Source organism: Empidonax traillii, unplaced genomic scaffold, assembly GCF_003031625.1.
Source record: "Empidonax traillii isolate 1590-97213 ecotype Southwest subspecies unplaced genomic scaffold, ASM303162v1 scaffold206:size1282135, whole genome shotgun sequence".
NCBI lineage: Eukaryota > Metazoa > Chordata > Aves > Passeriformes > Tyrannidae > Empidonax > Empidonax traillii.
The window spans coordinates 249,073-272,004 of NW_020955399.1; the positions used below are offsets into that span (position 1 = coordinate 249,073).

The following is a 22,932-nucleotide window of genomic DNA, read 5'->3' on the forward strand; positions in this document are numbered from 1 at the left end:
TTTTTACTGCAACTAATAACTACCTACCTAGGACCGCTTCTTTCCCTCCTCTGTTATGCATTTCAGTTACTGAGACCTAAAAGCACAGGTTTCACTCCATAAATGTGATTGACAGCAACCTCACACAGTCAGTGGTATAGCAAAAATGAACATGACAGCCGTTAATAACCCTGAGACTGTTGCAGAAAGAAAAAACACATGGATACCTACAAAAAGCCAAATAAGCTGAATCACTGATGAACTACTTCTTCAAAATAGTTGCAGCACTGGTTGTTGGCAGAGGCCTTCAACTCTGATGTTTATCAAGAATAAAAATATGGAATTCTCTCTAACACATACAGCCTTGAAAAACATTACACTATTTGACTTTCTGTCAAATCCCTCCCTCTCCAAAAGCAGTGGGTATTCCAGGACAATACCCACTATCTATGTGGAAGTCCGTCCAAATATTAGTTTTGCTTTTTTGAATGGCAGTTCAGAGAGATGAGGTCATTCACATGATATGACCTAAGAGTTTCCATAGTGGTTTGTTTGCTAGAAGGTTTGCTCAATTTTTATTTTTTTTTCTTTAATAAAATAACTAAACTGGAACTTACAATACACAGAAATGGATAAAAGCAATCAAATTTTTAAAATCTAAGCATAACCATGGAAGAGAGCTGTTGCAATGAAGAGAAGCAAAATTTATAGTAATATACTTTAGCCAACACAGCAGAGTCATCAGAACTGTGGCAATACAGTTTTTGATGCTGGCACCTTTGCCAGTAAACTCTCAGAAAATAGAGTTATCCAAGTGGCTTCCAAACACTACTTTTTCTTTTTTTTTTTTTTCCTCATTATACCCTCCAAGGGTATAGGATTATTTTTTCAATTAAATTACCTGTCCCAACGATCTCCAGTCTAGGCTGGCACTTCCAATGTATACATGCTGTTTATCAACAATCCAGAAAGATGACTGAAGCCGACCTTCATTATATGCTGACATGTTCATATACAACACTTCAGCACCTAGAGATTTAAGGATAAAATAATAAATAGCATTACTTAATATAAGGTAATTTACTTTATTACAAAAAGAAACAACTTCACATTTCATGGCCTCAGTTTCTAAAACTAGTGAGGAATGTAATTAAGCATATCATTAAGGTATAAAATCAATGATAAACAGCGTTACTGTCCCACTATGTAAGAATTTAATTAACACATATTCCAGTTACACAGAAAATATTTAATTAACACATGTTCTGTGTATAGGGAACAGTCCCATGCATTATAATATTTATCTTTCTTCCATTTTAGAATCAGATAATTGATTTTTTTCCCATCATTTTTCCCATCCTTTTTCAGCACTGTATGTTCATAAAAATAGTTCATTTTTAAATATCTATTCTGTAGCACAAACCAACTACATATTGTAATAATGACCTTTAAAATACGAATGTAAGTAAAGCCCCTTCCTAAAAAGCAGCCTCTGCTCCTTTGCCCTGTGCAATGGTTTGAGCAGGTAGCTACAGTGACTGTTGCATGGAACAGACCTCGACAAGAGGAACATGGCTGGAGAATTAAGGAGCAGGGAAGTAAGTAAAGGCCTAAAGTAAGATGAAATTGCTCTTAATCCCACTAATCTGGGACAATGAACTTTCACTTTGAACTGCACAGTTTTAATAAGGATTATAGGCCACTGAAATCAAAGGAGCTACTTGTTGGCGTGTTGGCTCCATCACATCACTAAGAGTGTCTGAATTGGCCCCATCAGTATGTTTGAAGAATTGAATCCAGAATATACCTAATATTAGGTAAGTTTAGGGTATTTGTCACACCATTATTGTTCTTTCAGTGCTCTAGTGTTTGCAAAACTAGGTAATTATTCTTAATTAATTATTGCTGAAGGTAATTTACCCACTCATCTTCACACTTCAGTCATGACTAACCGGGGGAGAGAAGTGACACTAAACAGTAATGGTTCTAGCCATTTCCCATTAAACATTTATGGGATCTTCAGTATCAGGAATTCCAGTAATGGTTGAGTCACAACTTCAAAAGAATTCTAGAATACATAAATAACTAAAATGTATTTCTTTTCAACTTCCTATTTCTGACCTCCTAAGAAACACTTGCAATTTTAGGCAACAATTACCAGTGCTAAATAGTTCTATTTTATCATAAAAACTCTAATTTTCCCTTGAACAAATGATTCTGGAAGTTTAGACATCAAGACAAGAAGAAAAATCAGGTAAGGTGCCACTTAGCATGATCCACCAAACAAGAAATACAGGATTTTGAGCACAGTACAGAATTTGCTTCATTGGTCAATTACACTTGGTGTAATCCATCTACCTTTCCCTTTTTTTTCTGTTTCACACATCCACACTCATCTGTGCTTAGAAACAAAGGGTTTTTTCCAATTTCCCTGGAATGTATAGCTACTACTTTCAATCCATGCATTAATGAGCAGAACCACGCTAATTATTGAGATAATGTGTGTGAAATGAAAAAGAAATCAGAAAACACTATAGCAGGTGTTAAATGGTTTAAATTGTTTATTGGTAAATAAACAAACCAAAAGCAACTGCTATTAGCTAAGGATAGCCATTCTGTAAGGAACTAAACTTCTATTCAGTAACTGTGCTTAAAATCAAGTTTAACATAGCAGTTTGCCTTGATGATGTTTTCTTTCCATACATCCAATTTGCAACATTAAATAGCAGTATGAATTTAACACCCACAACACACCTACATCAAATAGGTTATAAATGAAATGCTAAGATTTTTGCATAGGAAAGATAAAAGAGTGGGAAGCAACAACGAACTTCCTTCTCATAACTGAGAGCCTAAAATAAACACAATTTAAAAACATTTTTGAAATATCCAATGACAAACAAGAATGCTGATTTCCAGAGCTGTAACAGGAGACTATCTAATCAATAATACTAACATTAAAATAGCAGACGCCATCAGTAACTTGACAAACAATTCAAAAGTTGCAAAACACCGAAATTTGTTAGTGTGGGTAATTCAGACATGGGCAGAATTAGTGGAATGAAACCACCTCTCTAAAATGTAATCTAGGCTTCAATTACCAAAATAGTGAATATAGAAATGCAGAAGATACTGCTATCACATATACCACTAAAATTAAAACCTGCAACGCAATTTCTTTTCTTTCTGGAAACTGGTAAAGCTGAGGAAGCAGTATCTCCAAGTTAATTAAAAAAAAAAAAAAAAAGTCATGTTGCAAACAGCAGCTGTTGTGCAGCTTATTAATGAGCCCTTACCTTTTGATGAAAGGAAACATGTATCAGTATTGATAATTGCTTCTGTTCCAGAAGCCCTTGAGATGCTTTGTTAAAATAGGCTTATCAAGCCTTCAACACAATCCCCCATCCCTAGCGTAGTCCAGGTCCCCTGAGGAAATTAAATTGGACTGATCAATATGTGAAGCCATAACAGAACTCTCTGTCATGCTGCAGTCCCAATTACACAAAGCTGAGGGTTTACTGAGTTCAACCAGAAAGCACTTTGGTAGTCTTGATTGCTTATAAACATGCCAAATAAAGCTAACTATTTTGTTTCACTGAAGATTAAAATGCAGGGTGAGAACTTAGAGAAAACCAGTGCTGTCACTTAAAACTCAAGTAGATTTGTCTATCCCGTAAAACTGTACATTCTAAAGGTTGGACAGATAATACATTTTCTGCGGGGGTGGGGGGGGGGGGGAAGACCACTGTAGGGATGTTTTAAGTTACAGATATTTATCTGAGTACTTTTTCTTCTAGGTGGGGAGGTTTTGCACACTGTAAAAGGGAGATGACTGATGCAGTCTGGGATGCACAGAGGGAAATCTGCCACCGACAACCCAGACCTTTTCCATTTAATGTGAACACAGCCCTAGGAAGTGCCAGGCTACCACTTAAACTCTCGCTTTGTCTCATAATGGAGGAAAAAAACAAGATATCAGTAGTACTGCAAAAAAGACTGATTTTTCATCCCTTTCAAAAAAAAAAAAAAATCCAATTCCCAAAGTAATCCCAAAGAAGAAGGATGTCACAAGCAAATGCTATTTACTATTTCAAGGCTTTCAACATCCTGTTTGGTCTAGCTGCCCGCTCTCAGATACTTCAATAACAGTGTCATGAAAGCTACAGGGCAAGCTTGTCTTCGAGAATTGGAGCTTGGAGAGAATTGGGATCGTTCAGCCTGGAGAAGAGAAGGCTTCATGATCACCCAGTTGTGGCCTTCCAGTGCTTGAAGGGAGCCTACAAGAAAGACAGAGAGTGACTTTTTCCAAGGGCATGTTGGAAAGGGGGAAGGACAAGGGGAAATGGCTACAGATTGAAAGAGAATAGGTTTAGATCAGATATTAGGAGAAAATGTGAGGGTGATGACAGACTGAAACAGGTTGCCCCATCTCTGAAAGTGTTCAAGGCCAGGTTGGACAGGGCTCTGAGCAATGTGTTCTAGTGAAAGGTGTCCCTGCCCACAGAAGGGAGATTGGAACTAGATGATCTTTAAGATCCCTTGAGACCCAAGCTGTTCTACGATTCTGTGAACCTAAGGCTAGGACTTTTTTAATGTATTTGAGTCTAAGCACTAAGCTGTTAGCAGGAGCCTTTAATTAAGAGCTCATCACATACACACTGTCATGAAAAACTGTATGTCATCAAGACACATTCTTGGCACACTTGTGTTGTGGCATATCCTAGCTGTGGATTTTACTGCTGCTCAAGCAAAGTCACCAGGCAGCTACACCAACTGGGAGACTCTTCTTTATGGGAGACTGCAGGAGGCTGGAACGCACAGGGCTGCCACTTGGCCTCCACATCTGAGTTTATGCAACAGTCTGGAGAAGGTGCACCATGAGGCTTTGGATCCAGTGCCTGTGAGCAGCCTAGGATATTGTCCTTATGCAGGGGCAACATCATTGTGCCAAATCACCTCTCCAGTGGATACAGTAAAGCATTTTTGCAAAGAAGACCCAGAAAGAGCAACTGTTTAGGCTGCTATTATCACAGCTGCCTTGAAAGCAAACATGCAAATTCTGCCTGCCACAGTTTTAAACAGCACCAGTTACAGGCTAAACTCACTCTGGAGTTAGCAAACATAACGCCCAAGAAACAGAAGCTGCATTTGCTTTTACCACGGCTAAAATTGGTCTTCTGTCTTCACAACTTTCTTACTTTCACTATAGTGTTTTTAAAAGCAGAGAGAAAGAAAAATAAGGGGAAGAACTCAAGGAGTGACAGAAGAGCCAGAGTTATTTGGGAAGTTGCAGCAACAGTGATGGGCAATACATAAGAGCCAGAGCAAGGATGAGAAAAGCACTGAGAGCCATGACCTCATTAGCCCTGACAGTAGGAAACAGTGCTGCAGCAGAAAAGAGGGTGAAGAGAGATGGAGATACATTATCTGATGGCACATGTTGGGAGTGTATTGTGCAGAGCCCTAGGAGAAAGGTCATGGAGCCAGACAAGGCTCTGCTACCTCCTGTTAGGACAGGAAAGTTGTAAAGGTGGAGGACAAGAACAAGGGCTTTAGAATTGTTTTGGGAAAACAAAGCTTATCAAGTACAGGCTTCAGAGGTACAGCAGATAAGGGAGGTGAACACATTGGGGCAGGGGGAACTAGGACAGGGGAGTGGGAAGTTTGTAGAGGGATCACAGAGGAGAAGGGACAGCAGGGTACAAGGAAGCTCTCATATGAAATGAGTCTGGCCAGTGAAAATACCACTGCTTACAGCTCTTATACATTTGCAGTTTGAACCTAACAAACGCACCTGCACATCCAATCTACTCTGCATCTTCCAGACACTGTTCCCCATGTCACCGCAAAACTGGCCACAACAGAAACAACTGCCCTCCCCTGCTTACCCCATTCTTGTCATCCCTTCATGCTCCTCATCACCATGTCCGTACACTTTGCTCACAGCACAGTTTTTCCCCCTCTCATAATTCTGTGTGTTCCCAAGCAAATACTCTAAGTAACAAGACCTTTGAAAAGGAGTCTGAGAATGTGAGCTGTGGCCTCTTTGCTTCACCCCACCGGTGACAGTCACTTGGCACACATAGATACATATTTTTATCTATACTTTGGAGGGCAGCTGTGAAGTCAGAGTCAAGAGCAGACTTAACTAGTCCATACCAAGCTCATGCCCACTTGAGAACAGAGAGTGCTCGAGATGCCTGCATGACACCTTTCATGGCCTCTCTGGGGGGCTACCACATGGGTGGGAAGCAGCACGTGCAGCACCTGCCATTGCACCATAGACCTTCTGTATTCTTTCAGCTAAACTGCATTTTCAGATCAGTATAGATGCAGTTAATCGCCATGTGCTTACTCAGCAAGTTCAACAAAAGATCCTTTATTGCCCTGAGGTCCCAAGCTTATTTTTCAAGATACAATTTGCTCATTAGGATATACATGTGTCCACATGCAGATACATAAAGTAAATGGCTCCTTCCCTACATTTTGCAATATACACTTTCATTTTATTAATTTGCTTTTGATAAAAGCCTTAGCACAAAGTACACCCATGAATAAAAATAATTTTTATTCCTCTGAAACAGAGATTCAGAGTTTTCAACACAAGTGGTCACAAGCAGCAGAGGAGCTGTCTCGTTTAGGGCAGGCACGAGTGAGCCAGGCAGAGGATATCTCCCCATGAATTTTCATGCTTTTTTCTCAGCTGATTGGAAAAAGCATGGAGTTGTTCCAGAAGCCCCATTAGTGTGACCTGTCAGCACTCAGAGGAGGACATGTACAAAACAGAGGAATGCACAGCTTAACAACAAAGTTATTTTTACTAAGTCTCTGAATGATTAAAAGACAAACTAGACTATTTATTATTTCTGTGCTCTTTATGGAATATTGGGTCTGAAATGCAATTTAAAAGTCTGCCTGGCCCCAGAAAGATTAATGATTCAGACTTATTCTAAAGAGAGAACACTCGGGGACTTTTAGGGAAATCTTTGATGGTAATACCTTAACTTTGAATCAGCTGTTTTCTTTACATTGCCCTCTGCTTCTCACACACGCACACCCCTGTCCTTTTTAAAAACCACCAGGACTGAATCCTGCCACTCTGGGATTATGTGCTATTCATCAGTCTAAACCCATAATAATTTAAAATCAACCCAGCATGGAATAAAAACCTTGCTGCTTTTTCTTTAGCAGCTCTACATTCAACTGTCACACATGCAAAAAATGAAATCATATTTAAAGAGATTACATTTTAGCACAAGTCCAAGTAATCCTCAGAAAGCTTTTGCAATACAATTTACATTCAGACCACCGTAGCCTGCCTTAGACTGTTGCATTCAAACTACCCGCATGACAAGCACTCACTCCCAATGTACTCGCACCCAGCCATTAGCTAGGTGCACATGCAGCTTCTCAAAACTGCCCTGGCCCCCAAAAGTTTATGCTGTCTTTGGGAAAACTAGGCTGTTTCTGATGCAGTTGTTTTTCATTAAATTTACCGTAATGCTTATTGTCTTATTTTACAGCATCTGATATCACTGACACAAAGATAATTTTGAGGAAATCAATACCCAGGAGAGGAATCTGAATCTCCATGAGCCCCTCTGGTCTCTCTCTGTAAAGACACAGGTGCCTGCAGCACCCACTGGAATTGCAGTCGATGGGCTCACATGCTTGGGGCTGTGGCGTGGGTGGTTCAGGGACAACAAGCAGTCACTCTCTGCCTCCTACGTGCTGCCACCGCTCATCTCCACTGGCACGCTCCCCAGCCAGCTCACGTGTCCATGTCTGGCTGGAGCTTGGAAGAAAGACTGCTACAAGAGAGCTCCCCTAAGCAGACAGGCTGCAGTCAAGGATCTCCCCGTGGAGCTGAGGATGTGAGAAGAGAAAGGTCTCCATCACTGCCAGCTGACTTCCCAGCCCCCTCTCCAGGCACCGAGCCAGCTTCTTGCCTGGCTCCCTTCCCTCCCCAGCAGACTGTAAACACACTGTTGGGCTCGGCTCTGCCCTGCACGGTCAGGGGGAACAAATACCCTCTGCACTCAACTATTGTTTTTTTTGCTCTGTTTTTAACTCATTCAGTGGATTAAAATAATTTCTGCGAGGCAGAACAGCGCCAGACACTGCTCTATACACGCAGCTGTGGAAGCCAAGAGCTGAGTATGGGGACAGGAAAGAGCAGAAAGAAAAAGAAATAGTATAAAATAAGCATTTAAAAACCCAGCTCTCTGACTGAAACCGAAGTATACAGAATTACAACTGTTATGTTTATAAAAGGGAAAAAAACAAACAAAGCACAAAACCAAAACCACAACATGAACCCCTCCCCCCGAGTGATCAGATTAACAGGTCTCATCTTCAGCAGCCCTTTTCCCTCCCTCCATCACCTCCTCAGTTGTGCCAAAGTAGCTTTCTCAGGGTCCAGGGAATGAGCTAGATCAGAAAATCAATACAGGTTAAAAATTAATAAAAATAACTAGGTTGTTTCAAATGTAGAACAATTCACTAGTCCCGCTCACCATGTGGCAGTAAACAATTTTTCCATCACAACTGAAGGTACAGCGTGTGAGAATGAGTGGCTGTGGCTGGGTGAAACAAGATGCAGGATCTGCATATACCAGTGCTGCCATTTAAAGGTACACCCACGTACTCTCAGCCTCCATTCCTTTCAAAATCAGGCCTCAGAAATTCTGGGTGGCAACCTCCAGTATTTTTTTGCCTTTTATCTTGTATAACCATTTGCCTTGTGCAAACACAGTGAATAGGAGGGCAATGCTGGCATTTGCTTGGGATGACATTTTCCATGTGCTTAAACAGGGGTCCACACTGACACAGAAGATCCAGAAAAGACCCGTTAGAGGACCCTCGTGTGTGCAGAGTTTGCTCACTGGATGCAGAATGGCAAATTTTTGAGAACAAAGGAAAGGTCGGAATTAATTTTTTCCAATTGCTTGCTGAACTTCAGTGACATCTTGAGAGCTAGTTAGTTCCCAAAGTAACATTTATCTAAATACTCTCACAGTGGCTTTGAAGGTGTCAAATGCTGACCTTTGTTGCTAGTCCAAGTAATGAAAACCCTGATTTCTCAGCTAAGTACCCAGGTGTAGCTGGAGTTCAGCATAGAAATATTACAGCTCTCACCATGTGAATGCATTTTGTGCTGCCTGCTGAGCCCTTTTCATTTACTCAGCAGAGAAAAACCCCAGAAATATAACGAAAGTGCTTCCGACCTCTTCTCAGAGGTGAGGCAAAAGAGAGGTCTGGCAATGTTTCTTTGCAATACTTACCCACTCGACTACATCTCGTTACTGATTCCCTGGCAAAATGCCAAGGGTCAATCCTGAATTCAACACCATAGAGATAAAAAATGTCCTCATTACTCACAGAATAGATACAGCACAGGCACTCTCTACTTGAGCTTCCCTGTGAATGGAATCATAAAATGGTTTGGGTGGAAAGAAACATTAAAGGTCATCTAGTTCCAATCCCCCTACTGTGGGCAGGGACACCTCCCAGTAAACCAGGTTGCTCAAAGCTTCATCCAACCTGGCCGTGAACACTTCCAAGGCTGGAGCATCCACAACTCCTCTGGGCAACCTGTTCCAGTGCCTCACCACCCTCATAAATGTGTGGGTATGTTTTTTCATCTGGACAGAATTTTAGACTGCAAACAGGGAATAAACTCATACAACTACAGATCTCTGGTCCTTCCAAAGATGAAAATCCAATGTCCTTGAGAGGCACATGCTGCCACCAGTAGAAAATGCAAGCAGCCAACACTACAGCTCACTACACAGAACAAGACAGGAAAGCAGGCATGCGTCAACTCTACACTTTCCCACCTAGATTTGGCCTCTGAAGTCAGTGATTTCTGTACCACATTTGCCATAGTATCCTTTACTGTTCAGGCCAAAGTTTAGGACTCCCATTTTAGCCTGTCTTAAAAAAACAAAACAACTGAGTCTGTGCACAAGAATTCAGTGTAAGTCAAAAAGCTCCAAACAGCTTTTCCTTTCCTTCTAATTAATTGTATTGAAAGTAGCAAACATTTCCTTCCTCTTTTAACAAGTATTGCTGCCTGATGTAGCAAACCTGTGAAAAATCTTTATTTATACTGCCTTGACTCTGATATCAGTGTTTTCCAATAAAATTTTTACTTCTTTTTGAGCTATTTGAGGTATTTCATATCAATAGTCATAGATTATTTGAATAAAATTTTGAATAATGAGAGCACTGATGATCAGCTCAATTCTTTCCCGTTAGCAGAACTCAGCATTCCTCTAAATAGCCTTTTATGAGTACAAATCTGTTTCGAGAGTCTGATGATTCGGTACAGTCTGTAAGAGAACTAATGTACAACAAAGTTTGCTGGAATATTAAAACAATTTTTCCACATCTTTTTTTTGCCCCTCATTATTGGAGAGTAGGCTGCTCATTTACTAGACAAAGCTATAAAAGTGATTGCTTCAGAGATGGGGAAAAGTAATTTTCTGACTTAGATGATTCAGGCGACAAAGGATATTACTGCTTAAAGGAAGACTGCAATACAGCCAGGAAAAACATTAATAAAGCCGGGTTGTGGCCTTCTTTCTTTGCCTAATTTTAATTGCATATGTTTTGCACTAGAAAGCTATTTTAAATATAACAGAGAGATTTTTAAACTTGCACACAGCTTACTCCACCTCCCTTCAAAGATCCTTTTCTTCACTTAGTTTAGCATTATGAAGCACTACATTTATTTATATATATTTTTAGCTGAAACATCCAAGAATTCAGGGACATTTTTTCATCCTAACATATGAGGAATTAAAATCACAACCTTCTATGAATGAACAAGGCTAAATCCCTACCAAGAAAAATGCAGTGACTATTTATTCCAATCGGTCTTTTTAACTTAGCAATATGATTTCATTCTGATATTTATATATTCTAAAACCATCAGTATTGGCAATAGCCATTTCTAAATGTGCTGACGAGCAGTAACAACACTTGCGCATCATTCTCTAAATGTGGTCCTCAGACATTTGGAGCTCTGCTTTGGGTGCTGTTGGTTTCCTCCCCCTGAAGGAGAAACCTCAATTCTAGAAGGTAAGAAAGCACACTGCAGGGCAGAGAAAGAGGTGAGAATGGATTATACCTCCTCAGATGGCTACTGCTTTTAATTTTTACAATATCTTCATAACAGAATTTTTTTTTTCTGTGCTTTTCATTAGCTAATTCTCTGAGCAGCCCTAGACTATTATCTGCAGGCTACCAAAACCTAAGAGCACTGACTGACCTGGCCATGCCATACAAAAAAACCAGAAGCACAGCCAGAAGTAACCCAGGTCTGCCAGTGGAGCAGCCATTTCCTTTTACTACTTACTCTGCCTTCTCTCCAGCATATTTTCTTATCTTTTTCCTTTGATTTTATCCTGTTATCCTGGCAAGTTGGCCTTTGACTTTTCTATTTTTTTTCCAGCTCATTCCTATCTCAATTCCAATTATTCTTCTCTCCATCTATGTTGTCACAAGCCCACCAAGAATATGCTTCACCTTTTGACAACACTCTGTTCTGATCTTTTCCTAAATTAATTACTCAGTTTTCATTTTCTGCCCTTCTCTTTCATCTGATTCATTACTCCCTTCTATTTCACTTTCCCCACTACTTTCCCTTGATGTCATTCTTCTTCCCTCTCTTTCACACTCTTCCACTTCATACTCAGTTCATAATTTTACTCTTGTCCTTACCTACTCACTCATTATTTCATTTATCATATATATTCATTCAGTTATTCATTCACTCCCCCACTCTCCAGTTACTTGGGAAACATATTTTATTTTCTAACTACATAAGCATTATGATATATTCTCCAAGCCTTTACAAATAAATTTCTGTGAAGAAAAAATTTATTTTCTTAAGAATTTTAAGGCTAACCACAGTTTTGAGATACATAGATTTGTCCTAATCTAATTTTATTTAGCACATGCTAGACCTTCTGCAGGTATTAACTCATGATATATATACCAAAAGTAGACAAAGATTACTGAGTGTTCTTGCAGATTGGGACTCTGGGAATTTCTTCTTGCTTTCCTAGTCCAAACAACAAATGAAACTGAGCTTTTTCTTTGTTACCACGGGTCTAAGGTTCTTGAAAGAACAAGACACTTCTACAGCCTCTTATGAAAGTAAGCATGTAGAATAGACACTACAGTTCTGCTGTAGCACACTGAAAAGTCTCACGCTTGATTCACTATTGTTCTGACCAGCCTGTCAGATGCATTTTTGAGGGCTTCAGCATACTGGCTTGGTCACCCAGATACTTCATATAATAAAATGGAGACATTTTAAAGAGACAAATGGACATGGCCTGATGTCAAAAGCAGAAAAACCCACACAGTGGTTGAGGAAAAAAAGCTGTATTTTGAGGAAACATATAGGGGATACAAAAAATTACCTTGTCCGTTAGCAGCTTTTTAACACAGATTGACTTTCCTCCAAACAGCCTATTTGAAATGTGGAAAGCAAATAAAAGGAAGCCACAACTCCACGGATGCTATGTTATTAGCCAGGTGAAGGACACACACAAGTATACAGTCAATAAAAGTGACAGCACACTGAAATAACAGAGGATTTTAGTGTTCCAGAAGGACTAGACCACAAATATAATCTCCTTTCTCCAGAGTAAATATCAGCAACTATCTGTGAAGGACAGGAATATACGTATATTACTCCCCTGTGACATTTTGAACTGGTGGAGAACCAGGTCTGTGGGACTTCTTTGTCTTCTCCAAACCTCACAGGACAGACAAAATTAGCTCGAGGACAATAAGAGACAGAGACAGACCAGTACAGAGCCATCTGGGATGACAGTAGGTACAGGACAGGGGCTGTGTAACTGGACTGCTTGCAGCTGCCCACTGAGATCTCAACAAAAGTGAGACCAGAAGGCAGCCCGTGCACTTCAAGTCCCAGTAATCACATCATGGATTTTGTGACAATCCCTTGTCTTCTGGCTGAGAACAGCTGCTCTGTGATCCTTTGCTTAGGAACTGTTATTTTTAAATCTTCTAATTACAACCATCATAGTGTTCTTTTGACATGATTCTGAAGTGTAGTACAGGTATTATGTGGTCCTATAACTCTGCTGGCACTTTTCTCCATCACTTTATACAAACAAGACTACTGAGATTCAAAGCATCAAGAGCAGGGATCTGTTTTGTTTTGAGTCACTGAAATCACTGTCAATTGCTGCACTACATAATTACTAATACTTACACACTGTATATAGTTACTATTCTGTCCAAAGCAAGGAAAAAAGGCTGAATGCACACTGTTCTCAGGCATAAAAGTGAGAAAGAATGACTCTATAAGGGCATACAGTAAGAGATGGAAATGATGGAGAGTAATGCAAAGATATCAATCTAGGAACTTCACTTCCAGTTGAATTCCTTTAGAAGAAGCCTAAATTCAGCTTTCCAGCCACTAGGCTGTGTAAAAATTCTTAGCACATCAAAGTGCTGTACAAGCCTAAGGTTAATTGGGAAACTGCTGTAAGTGATTAAGAGAAAGATCACTATTTAGCATGACAGTGGCAAATCCTTTTTAGAAAGATCACGTTTGGTACCTGATGTTGTATAAACCAGTAAGATTTGATCACATGAGTTTACTAAATGCTATAATTGTGTTGTATGCAACAACCCAAGAGAAGGCACAGCTGAGTAGCTTTTCCAAGGTGTTCATCAAATGAAAACCAAATGGTGTCATTCAAAGAACGTCAGTTTGGTTTGGACATTTATTAATGCCCTTAAATGCTTATATAACTTTGAGACCACAATAATTTAATCACAAGTTTGAAGCAGAAATATTATATTGATTGACATAAGCAGTGAAGAAGTTAAAAGAATGTAATCTGTGTGTCCATGTCATGTCACTTCGGATAATGGTCTTCTCAGAGCTGCCCAGATTTGAAGTTACACTTCAGTCTAGATGACACAAAAAACTTGAACAAGGTGAGGGACAAAACACTCAGCATCACTGAGAAGGCTGAAGCCTGCTTGCAAAACAGTAGCAATGAATAATATACCAAATTGTGCCAGCAAGACTGCTGTGACTGACCAAGGCACTGCACTAGGAAGACAGTCAGGCCTAAAGTGGATGTGAAATATGTGGAAATCACATGAACTGACAAAACAAAATTGACCCAAAATAAATTACCTTGTTTTCCTTGGACTCCTTTGTAGGACGATTCATCTCTTTTCAGGATGAGATAATGTTAGTGCTTTTGCATACAGGAGAAAGCATGGGGTGCCAAAATCTCTGCAAAGGGAGCACAGCGACCTAACAAATGCTTTCTGAGCTCAGATGGCCCAGGCAGCTCTTACCACCTCTTTCAGTAACTGTAGGTAGGAACTTGCATACTATCCATATGTTCTAAAAATGTCACAACTAATTTCTGCTAATGCCATCCGTTATTGGCTCCTCTGTACTAAACAGTGTCAGCAGCTCACACTAACTACTGCCATATAGGAAAAATCCATTCCAGCGTGTAAACAGTCCTGCAAGATTTGGAGATGATCCCTGTGGTACTAACCTGCTATGCTGGACCTGACTAACTACTACCAGACAAGAGCACTTTGGCTGTTCACAAGATGGCTACATTGCAAACATCTCTAGTTGTGCTGGAACTTATCAAATACAAAAGTGCCCATTTCTGCCAAATCCATGAATCCACACACATTAGAAATGGACTTGAGGGAAATGATATTTGCAAACTGAAATTATCTACTTAAATACTGATCAATCTACCAAGAAAGACCTTTTCTATTACAAATTTCAAAGCTGAAGAATTAGGATATTGTTTCTACTAAACACCTAGCATCTTAAACATGCCTCACAGTACCTCTAGCCTTAATTCAACAGGAAAAAAAATGTATTATTTTTTTACCTATGCATCTTTGAAATAGTGACTGCAGGTAGTGAAAAGCACATCATCAATATTTCATAATGCAAAAGTACACGTTATCAGCTGGAAGGTATTGTCCTTGGGTACACAGCTATTCCTCTCAGCAAAAGCATTAATTTCTAAATATACAGACACATGTTGTAGAGCTTAGAATCAGAATTTATTTGTTGCATATCTGGCTGTAATAGACACAGAATTTTTGGCTTAAGTGAACTTTTTTCTCTCTCCCTCTTTGCAAAACACGCCAGTGCAACCCAAGGCCCTTCAGAATTTAAATTATAGTGAGGGCTGTTTTGGTTTGGTTTTTTTCCCTCTATTGGCTGTGGATGTGACAGCCTCATACTGCTAATTCGCTCACACAAGGCAGGCCATGCCTAAATCTTTTTAAAATTAGTGCACTTCAGACTCATAAGAGAAAATAAGATGTTTTACACTATGATTGATTATGGTGTTTAATACAGAGATATTTGTGAGATGGACAGACTCCTCTTCTTATATCTACTTCAGCCAGCACTGGCAAAACAGAAAACATTCCTTGCAAATATGTCAAAAATGCTTCATGAAAAGAGAATATTGGGGAAAAAAGCAAATGGAAAAGGAAGGAAGCAATGCAAATTGAAGGAAGAAAATCCATTGGTATGTCTTAAAATGTATGAACACTGTCAGCTAAAATAAGATCATAATTAGTAAGGGATTCATATTCTGTATACGTAAGAAACGATACAACAACCTGCTAATTGGAGACAATACTATTCAAATGTTGCTGAGGAACAAAGACTGGTACATAATTATGTGTAAGGAGGGGGAGGGTTACAAGAAATGTTTCAATCTAGTAGACTGAGCCGCAGCTGAGAAAAAGCTAAAACAATAACCTTGAAAACAAGCATTAATAATCTACTGTCACAGCACAAAGAGTATAAAGAAGAACATGTTTGTTTACATAATGAGCCAAATTTTGCCTACAGACAGACCTACCTTTCACAAGAGACTCATATACATATTTCCTGTAAAAATAACATCATAGTTTATAATCTGTTTAGTAATGATTGAGACAACACGAGCTGGGAGAACTTACATGTGGCTGATTTTTTAAAAATTATTATATACTTTTTCTTTTTCATTGTGACTACAGAATATAAATGTTCAGGTCTAGCTTCTGGTGCCTGTGCTGCCATTAATAATCACTGGTTGTCCCCAGGAGACAGAAGCAGCAAGCAACCTCACATAACAGTGATGTTGTAAAAAGAAATTCATTAATACTGTATTTGCAGAGCACTCAGATACCACAGTGAGAAGCAGCATGGAAAAGCCTATGAGGAAATTAATCATTTTGCATTCAGCGCAGGATCTGGCAGATATGCAATGAAGAAAGCCTGGAGACATACATTAAATATGAAGATAAAAAAAGATTCTAGCCATTACCAGCAGAAATAATATCCCCTGAATGAACATCAACTGCATCAGACATTAAATGTTTGATGTATTCTCACTCACACAAGGGAAAAACCTCTGATTAATATGGTAAGACTGTAACAAGTACCAGCCAGGTATTCTATGCAAAATATAGAATCTGATAATGTAATTAAAGTTTATCATAAATGTAAGTTTTGGGACTAGTATTTCCTCATTTCCACATGCTTAATTTTGCAGCTAAATAACACTCCCACAGTTAGCAATTATTAACAAATGTACATTATCTGAGTACTCTGAGTCTCCTGTCACCGCAGCTCTAGGTGTGATATGTGTTTGCACAGTAAATCAATCAATCTTCCACACTGCAGTTGCTGGACTTCTGTAATCAAGCTCCCCTGTTAACAGCCAGCTCAAGTGAGTCAGGATAGCACAAACAGGACAAAAAAAGGCATCAGAGTAATGACAAACCTGGAGGTTCACAGCTGGCTCATATGTCTGTACTAACATTGCAAATGCAAATTACTAATTTTATTTTACTCTACGTGAGTTCAGTTCTGCTCTCCCATCAACAGAAGTTATGCTTTATCTTACCCCATCAGCTCAAATCTGAAGTCAGATTTCAATCTTCTCCTCTGTTAATCAGTAAGGAGAGAGTTAATCAGCTGGAGAGGAAGGATGTGTAGGGAAGGCTCTTCCAACCCTTGGGTTGGAAAAGGTTTATCAAAACTGCTTTCTACAGTACTTCAGAAATGGGGAGAAGAGGCAAGGCTCTAGGCATGCCTGTCTAGAAAAACGAAAGATGTGCTAGAATAATTTGGCTGGCATAAGAAGTCTCAACATCTGTGCTGAGATGCAGCAGTACAGTAGCCTATCCTTGTATCTTTTTGGTTCCTTGTCCAAAAAAACCAACACTGCATGAGACTATGAATGCCCGAGTACAGTTCTTAAAGCGACTCCAGATAAACCCATGCCATTTTGTTGAGGCCACTTAAGTCAGAAAGGACATGCTACCTGAAGATGCAGCATGAGGTAGGTAATCAGTGGCTGAGGAATTGCAGCATCCTTTCAAGGTTCCTGATCAGTATATTAACATGTACCTCCTGTGGCTGACAGCCAAATTATCCCTCATCCTGACCCTAGGAACCAGTCTGTACCACATGAGGGCAATAGCTCACGGGTTCTGGTCATCCAGTCTGCTGAAAAGAAAGGCAAGGCTTTTCCACCCTCTCCGTGCAATAGCAACTCATCCTCGTATTTAGTAGGACAGCCCACTACTGGAGATAGTTCAACTCCTGCATACAATCTGCCTTGGAAAGAAGAGCCCAGCCCCTGCCCACCTAGCAAGGCGAAGGTGGACTCAGGAGTGCACGGAATTTCCAGAGCTCCACTCGCTATGTAATGCACTTTCTGTCCATTCTACTGCCCATGGCTCAGGTGCCAAGCATATTTGCTGCTTAGGATCAATCAGCTTAGCTTAATAAGCTGATGAACCACAGAGTAGTGCTTGGACTCTCTGCCTAATTATGATAGATACCACAAGTGTGGGTTTGAGCCTGTTCAGACAAATACATTTTGGTTCTCTATCTTGAGATGCTTCACAGCTTGGCTGAACTATTGATATATTTACCTCTTTCTTTACAGACAAATCTGACAGTTGCAGGAAAAAAAAGATGTCTTCATGAATAAGTTCAAGGATCAATTATGACTGAATTCTGAGGATGCATCACCTCACAAGCAAAGAGAATAATAATTTTAGTAGATAGGTCTTCCAGGATAGCATAGGAAAGCTTGATGTTAAGTTTTGGTGGTTTTTTGTTTTTGTTATGTGTGGTTTTTTTGTTTTGGTTTTATCATTGTTGTTTTTGTTTTTGTTTTTTTTTAAGCTAGCCTACCACTTCGCTTCTATTTGACGTGAGCAGGACATACCATGAACTATTCATACAAGGTCTGCTCATTTCAACATAAAATTAAGACAACTTAATCTGACAGAATTTAAAACTAACCTACTTCTTTTAAGGAATACAAAGACAAATAAAGACTTATCTGGCTTTCAGGGAGATAAAAGCCAAACAACAAACCCAAAGACTTGCAACAGAGCTGGCAATCACCACGTCATAATCAAGACATTCTAATGAAAATATCAGAATTTGTAGAAATAAGCAAAACAAAGCATGGAATTAGAAAATAAAATCATAGTGAGAAAAGCAAGAAGTTATAACTTCGACCTTTGAAAAAGGTACACAATGAAAGCTACAATTCCAGGGTTCAAAGATGACGACAGAAAAATTCACAAGAATTACTAAATGATAGCAACTTTCTCTGATTCTTTGTAGCTAAGAGCACATGATATATCGATAATTTCATTTGAATATTGTAAAATTTCCTGTCATAGAGGAGGATACAAGGAATTTAAACAAATATAGATTGATATTTTTTGGAAGAGGGTGTTCTTTATTCTTTACCATAAACAGACATGTTGTGTTAGGGTGCCACTACACATAGCAACTCCTTTCCTTAGTCTATTTTTTGAGAGTTCCCTTTGTGATCCATATTGTTATCTGTGTCAAAAATTATCACCATCAAAATATATAGGCTCTTTTTGCCCTTTGAAAAGTGTATCCTAGCCTTAAAATCATGCTTTTATCAGATTTTATACATAACTAACATATTCAGGAGAAATGTGTATGAGATAGCTAAAACTTGTGAGTTTAATTTCTTTCAGCATTTCTTAAATTCTCTTTACTATTTTTCCACACAGTTTTACATAAAACAAATTTATTCATGTAGTGCCAGTGTGCAATCCCTCTTTTGACAGGGATTTTTGAGCCTTAAAAACAATGATTAGGAAAACAGATACCAAAGAAACACACATAGCACAGAAAACCTTGTCAGCTGGCTGAATCTGACCAATGGCCTATTTTCCAGTGCTTCAGAATCATCAATACCATAGACATGTTGCTTTATTAATTTGATATTCCTCAAAGAAGGAAACTATCTTGTCCCGCAAGGCATTACAGCAGTCTCTCAGGTTACATTGCCTACCTTTAAAAATGGCAATAGTGAATTTAAACACCTTTTTAATTGCTTGCAAACTGCAAACATCAACTACAGTAACAGTTTCAGACAACTATGAACCAGAGAAAGCTGAAGGTAATTGCAGGGTAGTACTACAATACCAATAGGGTACATTTAATAGATCACTTGAGTCTGCATTTTAAGTAAAAGCAATATCCTGTAGCAGTCAATGGAGTAACAACATAAAGACCTTGGTCTTACCCTTTGTTTTCAAGTCGTTTAATACCTTTGATTCCATGGGCAGTATATCACTCACTAGCTTTATCTCAATATTTCGGGATGCCAGTTCAAGCAACTTTTCAAAAAGACGCTGCCCCTGGGAAGAACATTAATGGAAAGCAGAAGTTGTAAGATACAGAATTGTTCAAACTGTGTATCAACAAATTAAAGAGGGGTGTAAAAACAAAAGCATTATATACAACAGCCAAGTAAATATGTTCCTAGATATGATCAAACCTACCCTAAAGGTTAGCAACTTAAATACTTCTTCTTGGAGAAATACTGTTCTGAAGGCCAAAATGATTTCTTCCTTTGCCCAGATTGCACAACACTATTCATTGCAGGTGCCAGGCGGAAGAGAGTGTCCAGGTTTTTTATGCTGCATAAGCACATTTTGACATTAACTTACTTCTAACGAATTACATTCTGTTGACTTAGGACAAAAAGTTCCAGGAAAATAGTTTGTTACACTTATTCTGTGTTGAGTGATATTTTTGTAAGTGGTTCTAACCATAGTATACAACATTTTCAAGTGGTTTCATGCTCTACTTTAGATGAGTTATACCAGGAAGGAAAACAATTATCTATGGGTATTTTATATGCTTTTCCTTTTTACACTCTTATAAAACTTACATAGTAAAGACCAATTTCTAACACAGAACAAAAAAGAGAATCTCATACTGAGCTAGATATATGTCAAAACAGAAATCAAGATGCTTGCTTCACATGAAAAATAAAATTTTAAATTGTCAGATTTTTCCGTATCCAAGAAACAAAGAGCAAGTAGAACTTCCAATTGCACAGTAAATGCTTAATTTTTAGAGTCAATATTTTCAATGAAATAAAAAAGTTTAGTTACAAACATCTAACTAGATAAGGTCAAAAATAAACTCTCCAGCGTATCACTACTGTGCTGTTAGTACAGCCACAGCCAGATCTCATTTCCTTGCTGCCATTCTAGCTTACTACAGTGGACACTACTTTCAATTAGCAGTCCAGTACACAAAGACTTTGGGTTTATGCAGCTGACAAAGTGCCTGCCCTGCCTTTAGATTCACTTTAGATTCAATTTAATGCTGGCCCGAATGTAAAGCAAAACCAAAAAAAAAAGTAACAGTCATATATCAACTTTGAAACAAACAGGTAGAAGATAAAGCTCTTCACAGAACCTATTTAACAAAATGACCAAAACAAAGCAATTTGGGATGATACAATATGACGTAGCATGGACCAACAAAACCCCAGACAAAGGCCCTCTCCACACATTGCTGTGCAAATCAAGTGGCTTTCCCTCACATACCTCATGAAGCTAAAAGAATCATTAATTCTCACACCACAGATTGTGCTGAGTCTTTTTTTTTAAAAAAAGGACAGATGTTAATAGAAAATGTAAGAATTAAAGAGATAATAGCATGGAGGAGATGGATGCTGAACATACAGTTATGCAGCAGCTCCAGCATGATTCTAGGAGAGCAGAGGAGCACTGATCAGTATTTCTGGGTGCCCTGCTCCCTCCAAGAGTGTTTCTCCTGCAATTGCTGCAGTCTGGCACTGCTAGACTCTAAGAAAATCCAGGAACAGAAATCACTGTCCTCGTGTCTGCTGAATTCCCAAACCATGCCCCATCCTCCAGAGTGAGAGCCTCCTGGTATGGCAGAGCTCAGCCAGCCTTTGGACATACATATGGGTCCCCCAACTGGAGAAACCAGCAGTTTTGATTTTCCTTAGCTATATCTTTGCAAAAGTAAGCTGGGGAAATTAAGGACTAAAAGGCTTGCATTATGGAAATGAATTAATATACATATAGGTAGAAACAGCTACTCAGAAAGGTACTCTGTGTTTATTTAATTTACTAAGTAGAAATATAAATACTATTTTTGTTTAGGTTATGTGTAAAAACTGATTTTGTCTGGAAGCATGGTAGAAAGGTCTAGCATATAAAAATACCCATCAAAAAATTGTTAATAAATTTGAGTGATATTGATTAGCATCATCAATACAAATTAATTCATTAACTGTTCTGCTGAAAAAATATTTAGAAAGTTTACTTCTCAAGCTGATAAAATTAATTGCTTCAGGGGATGGTTCTTACAGTTTTTTCCCTATGGTAATTATTTTTGGACCTTATTGTCTCTTCTACCTGCATAAGAATATATTTACATATGATTTACAAAAGCTTGGATAAACAAGCCTCTCCTTGATAAACAAGTATCTCTTCCTGGCACCTCTTCCTGAGTTTTGCCTGATCTTAGTATGCCCTGATGTGATCAACATAGCTGTCTCTTACAGGCCATGCTGCCTGCTGAAGAGTCTATCCTATGGGTGAATGTATCACTTGAAGTGCAGCCCTGCATTCCAATGATGCCATTTTCTCTGCAAATACACCTATTTCTGCATCATGGACACTATAAGCTATTAGTTAATATACTTTTTTTTCCAATTATTTTCATAAGGGATAGAACCTCAAAATTGATTCAACATTCAAAGTATCTCTAAGTACTGATGGTTAAGTCTAGGAGTGTACACACCACAAATATTTGTATTTATACAGGTACACAAAAACCCACCACCCAGTGACAGAATTGGAAAGAATTCCCTCTGTCTCATCTCTCAGCAGGCATTCATTTCCTCACCAAGGTTTAATCAAGACACTCTAAACTATGAAAAATTCACAACTTGCTTTTAAAAATCTGTACACACTTTAGTTCTTCCTTCATTGCTGAAGAATCTGGTCTCCGTCCCTATTAATATTAATTTGAAACTCAGTTTCTGTACTTTCTGACATGTTTACTTGCAATGTTACTGTTTTTTCCCTATGAAAAGGAAAAAAGAAGGGATGGAAGGTCTAAAGAGTTTTGTCACTGCTGTCAGCACATTTGAAATGCTTCTGTTGAATACAAACCCTCATGCTGTCATTCAGACCACATTCCCTTTGCGAGACAATACCAGGCTGCTGCACAACTACGTGACAATGATCAGAATCATTTCTATATATCCAGCTTGTGAGGACTGAGAAACAGTAGCAGCCAACTGCTATGAAACTGGCATGCTACCTTACAGCATATCTGCATTTTAACAAACACTGCCACCAGAAATCTGCTTCTCCTGATAAAATATTCTCATACGCTTTTCACTGGGCTGTTTCAAAAAACCTACCAAAAGTGACAAAATAGGATGTAAAATGTACTTATAACATGAACAAACTGACATTCACAAGGTAGCTGTAAATTACTATACATCTCAAACATAATCCCAACTGTACCTGCCACACAAACTCTTGTTGTTGTCATTATCAAAAGACCCT

At 38.8% G+C, this 22,932-nt stretch overlaps 1 protein-coding gene across 5 annotated transcripts in view; it reads right to left on the minus strand.

Annotated features, from left to right (window-relative positions):
• The window catches only part of PLD5 (phospholipase D family member 5), a 174,628-nt gene that overhangs the window by 35,087 nt on the left and 116,609 nt on the right, over window positions 1–22,932 (minus strand). For all 5 annotated transcript variants that reach the window (XM_027887319.1, XM_027887321.1, XM_027887322.1 and 2 more), the window contains exons 4-5: window positions 19,611–19,725; window positions 881–1,008 (exon numbers count right to left, since the gene is read on the minus strand). In XM_027887319.1, coding sequence (XP_027743120.1) covers window positions 881–1,008; window positions 19,611–19,725 — 243 coding nt within the window. The remainder of the gene's footprint in view (window positions 1–880; window positions 1,009–19,610; window positions 19,726–22,932) is intronic.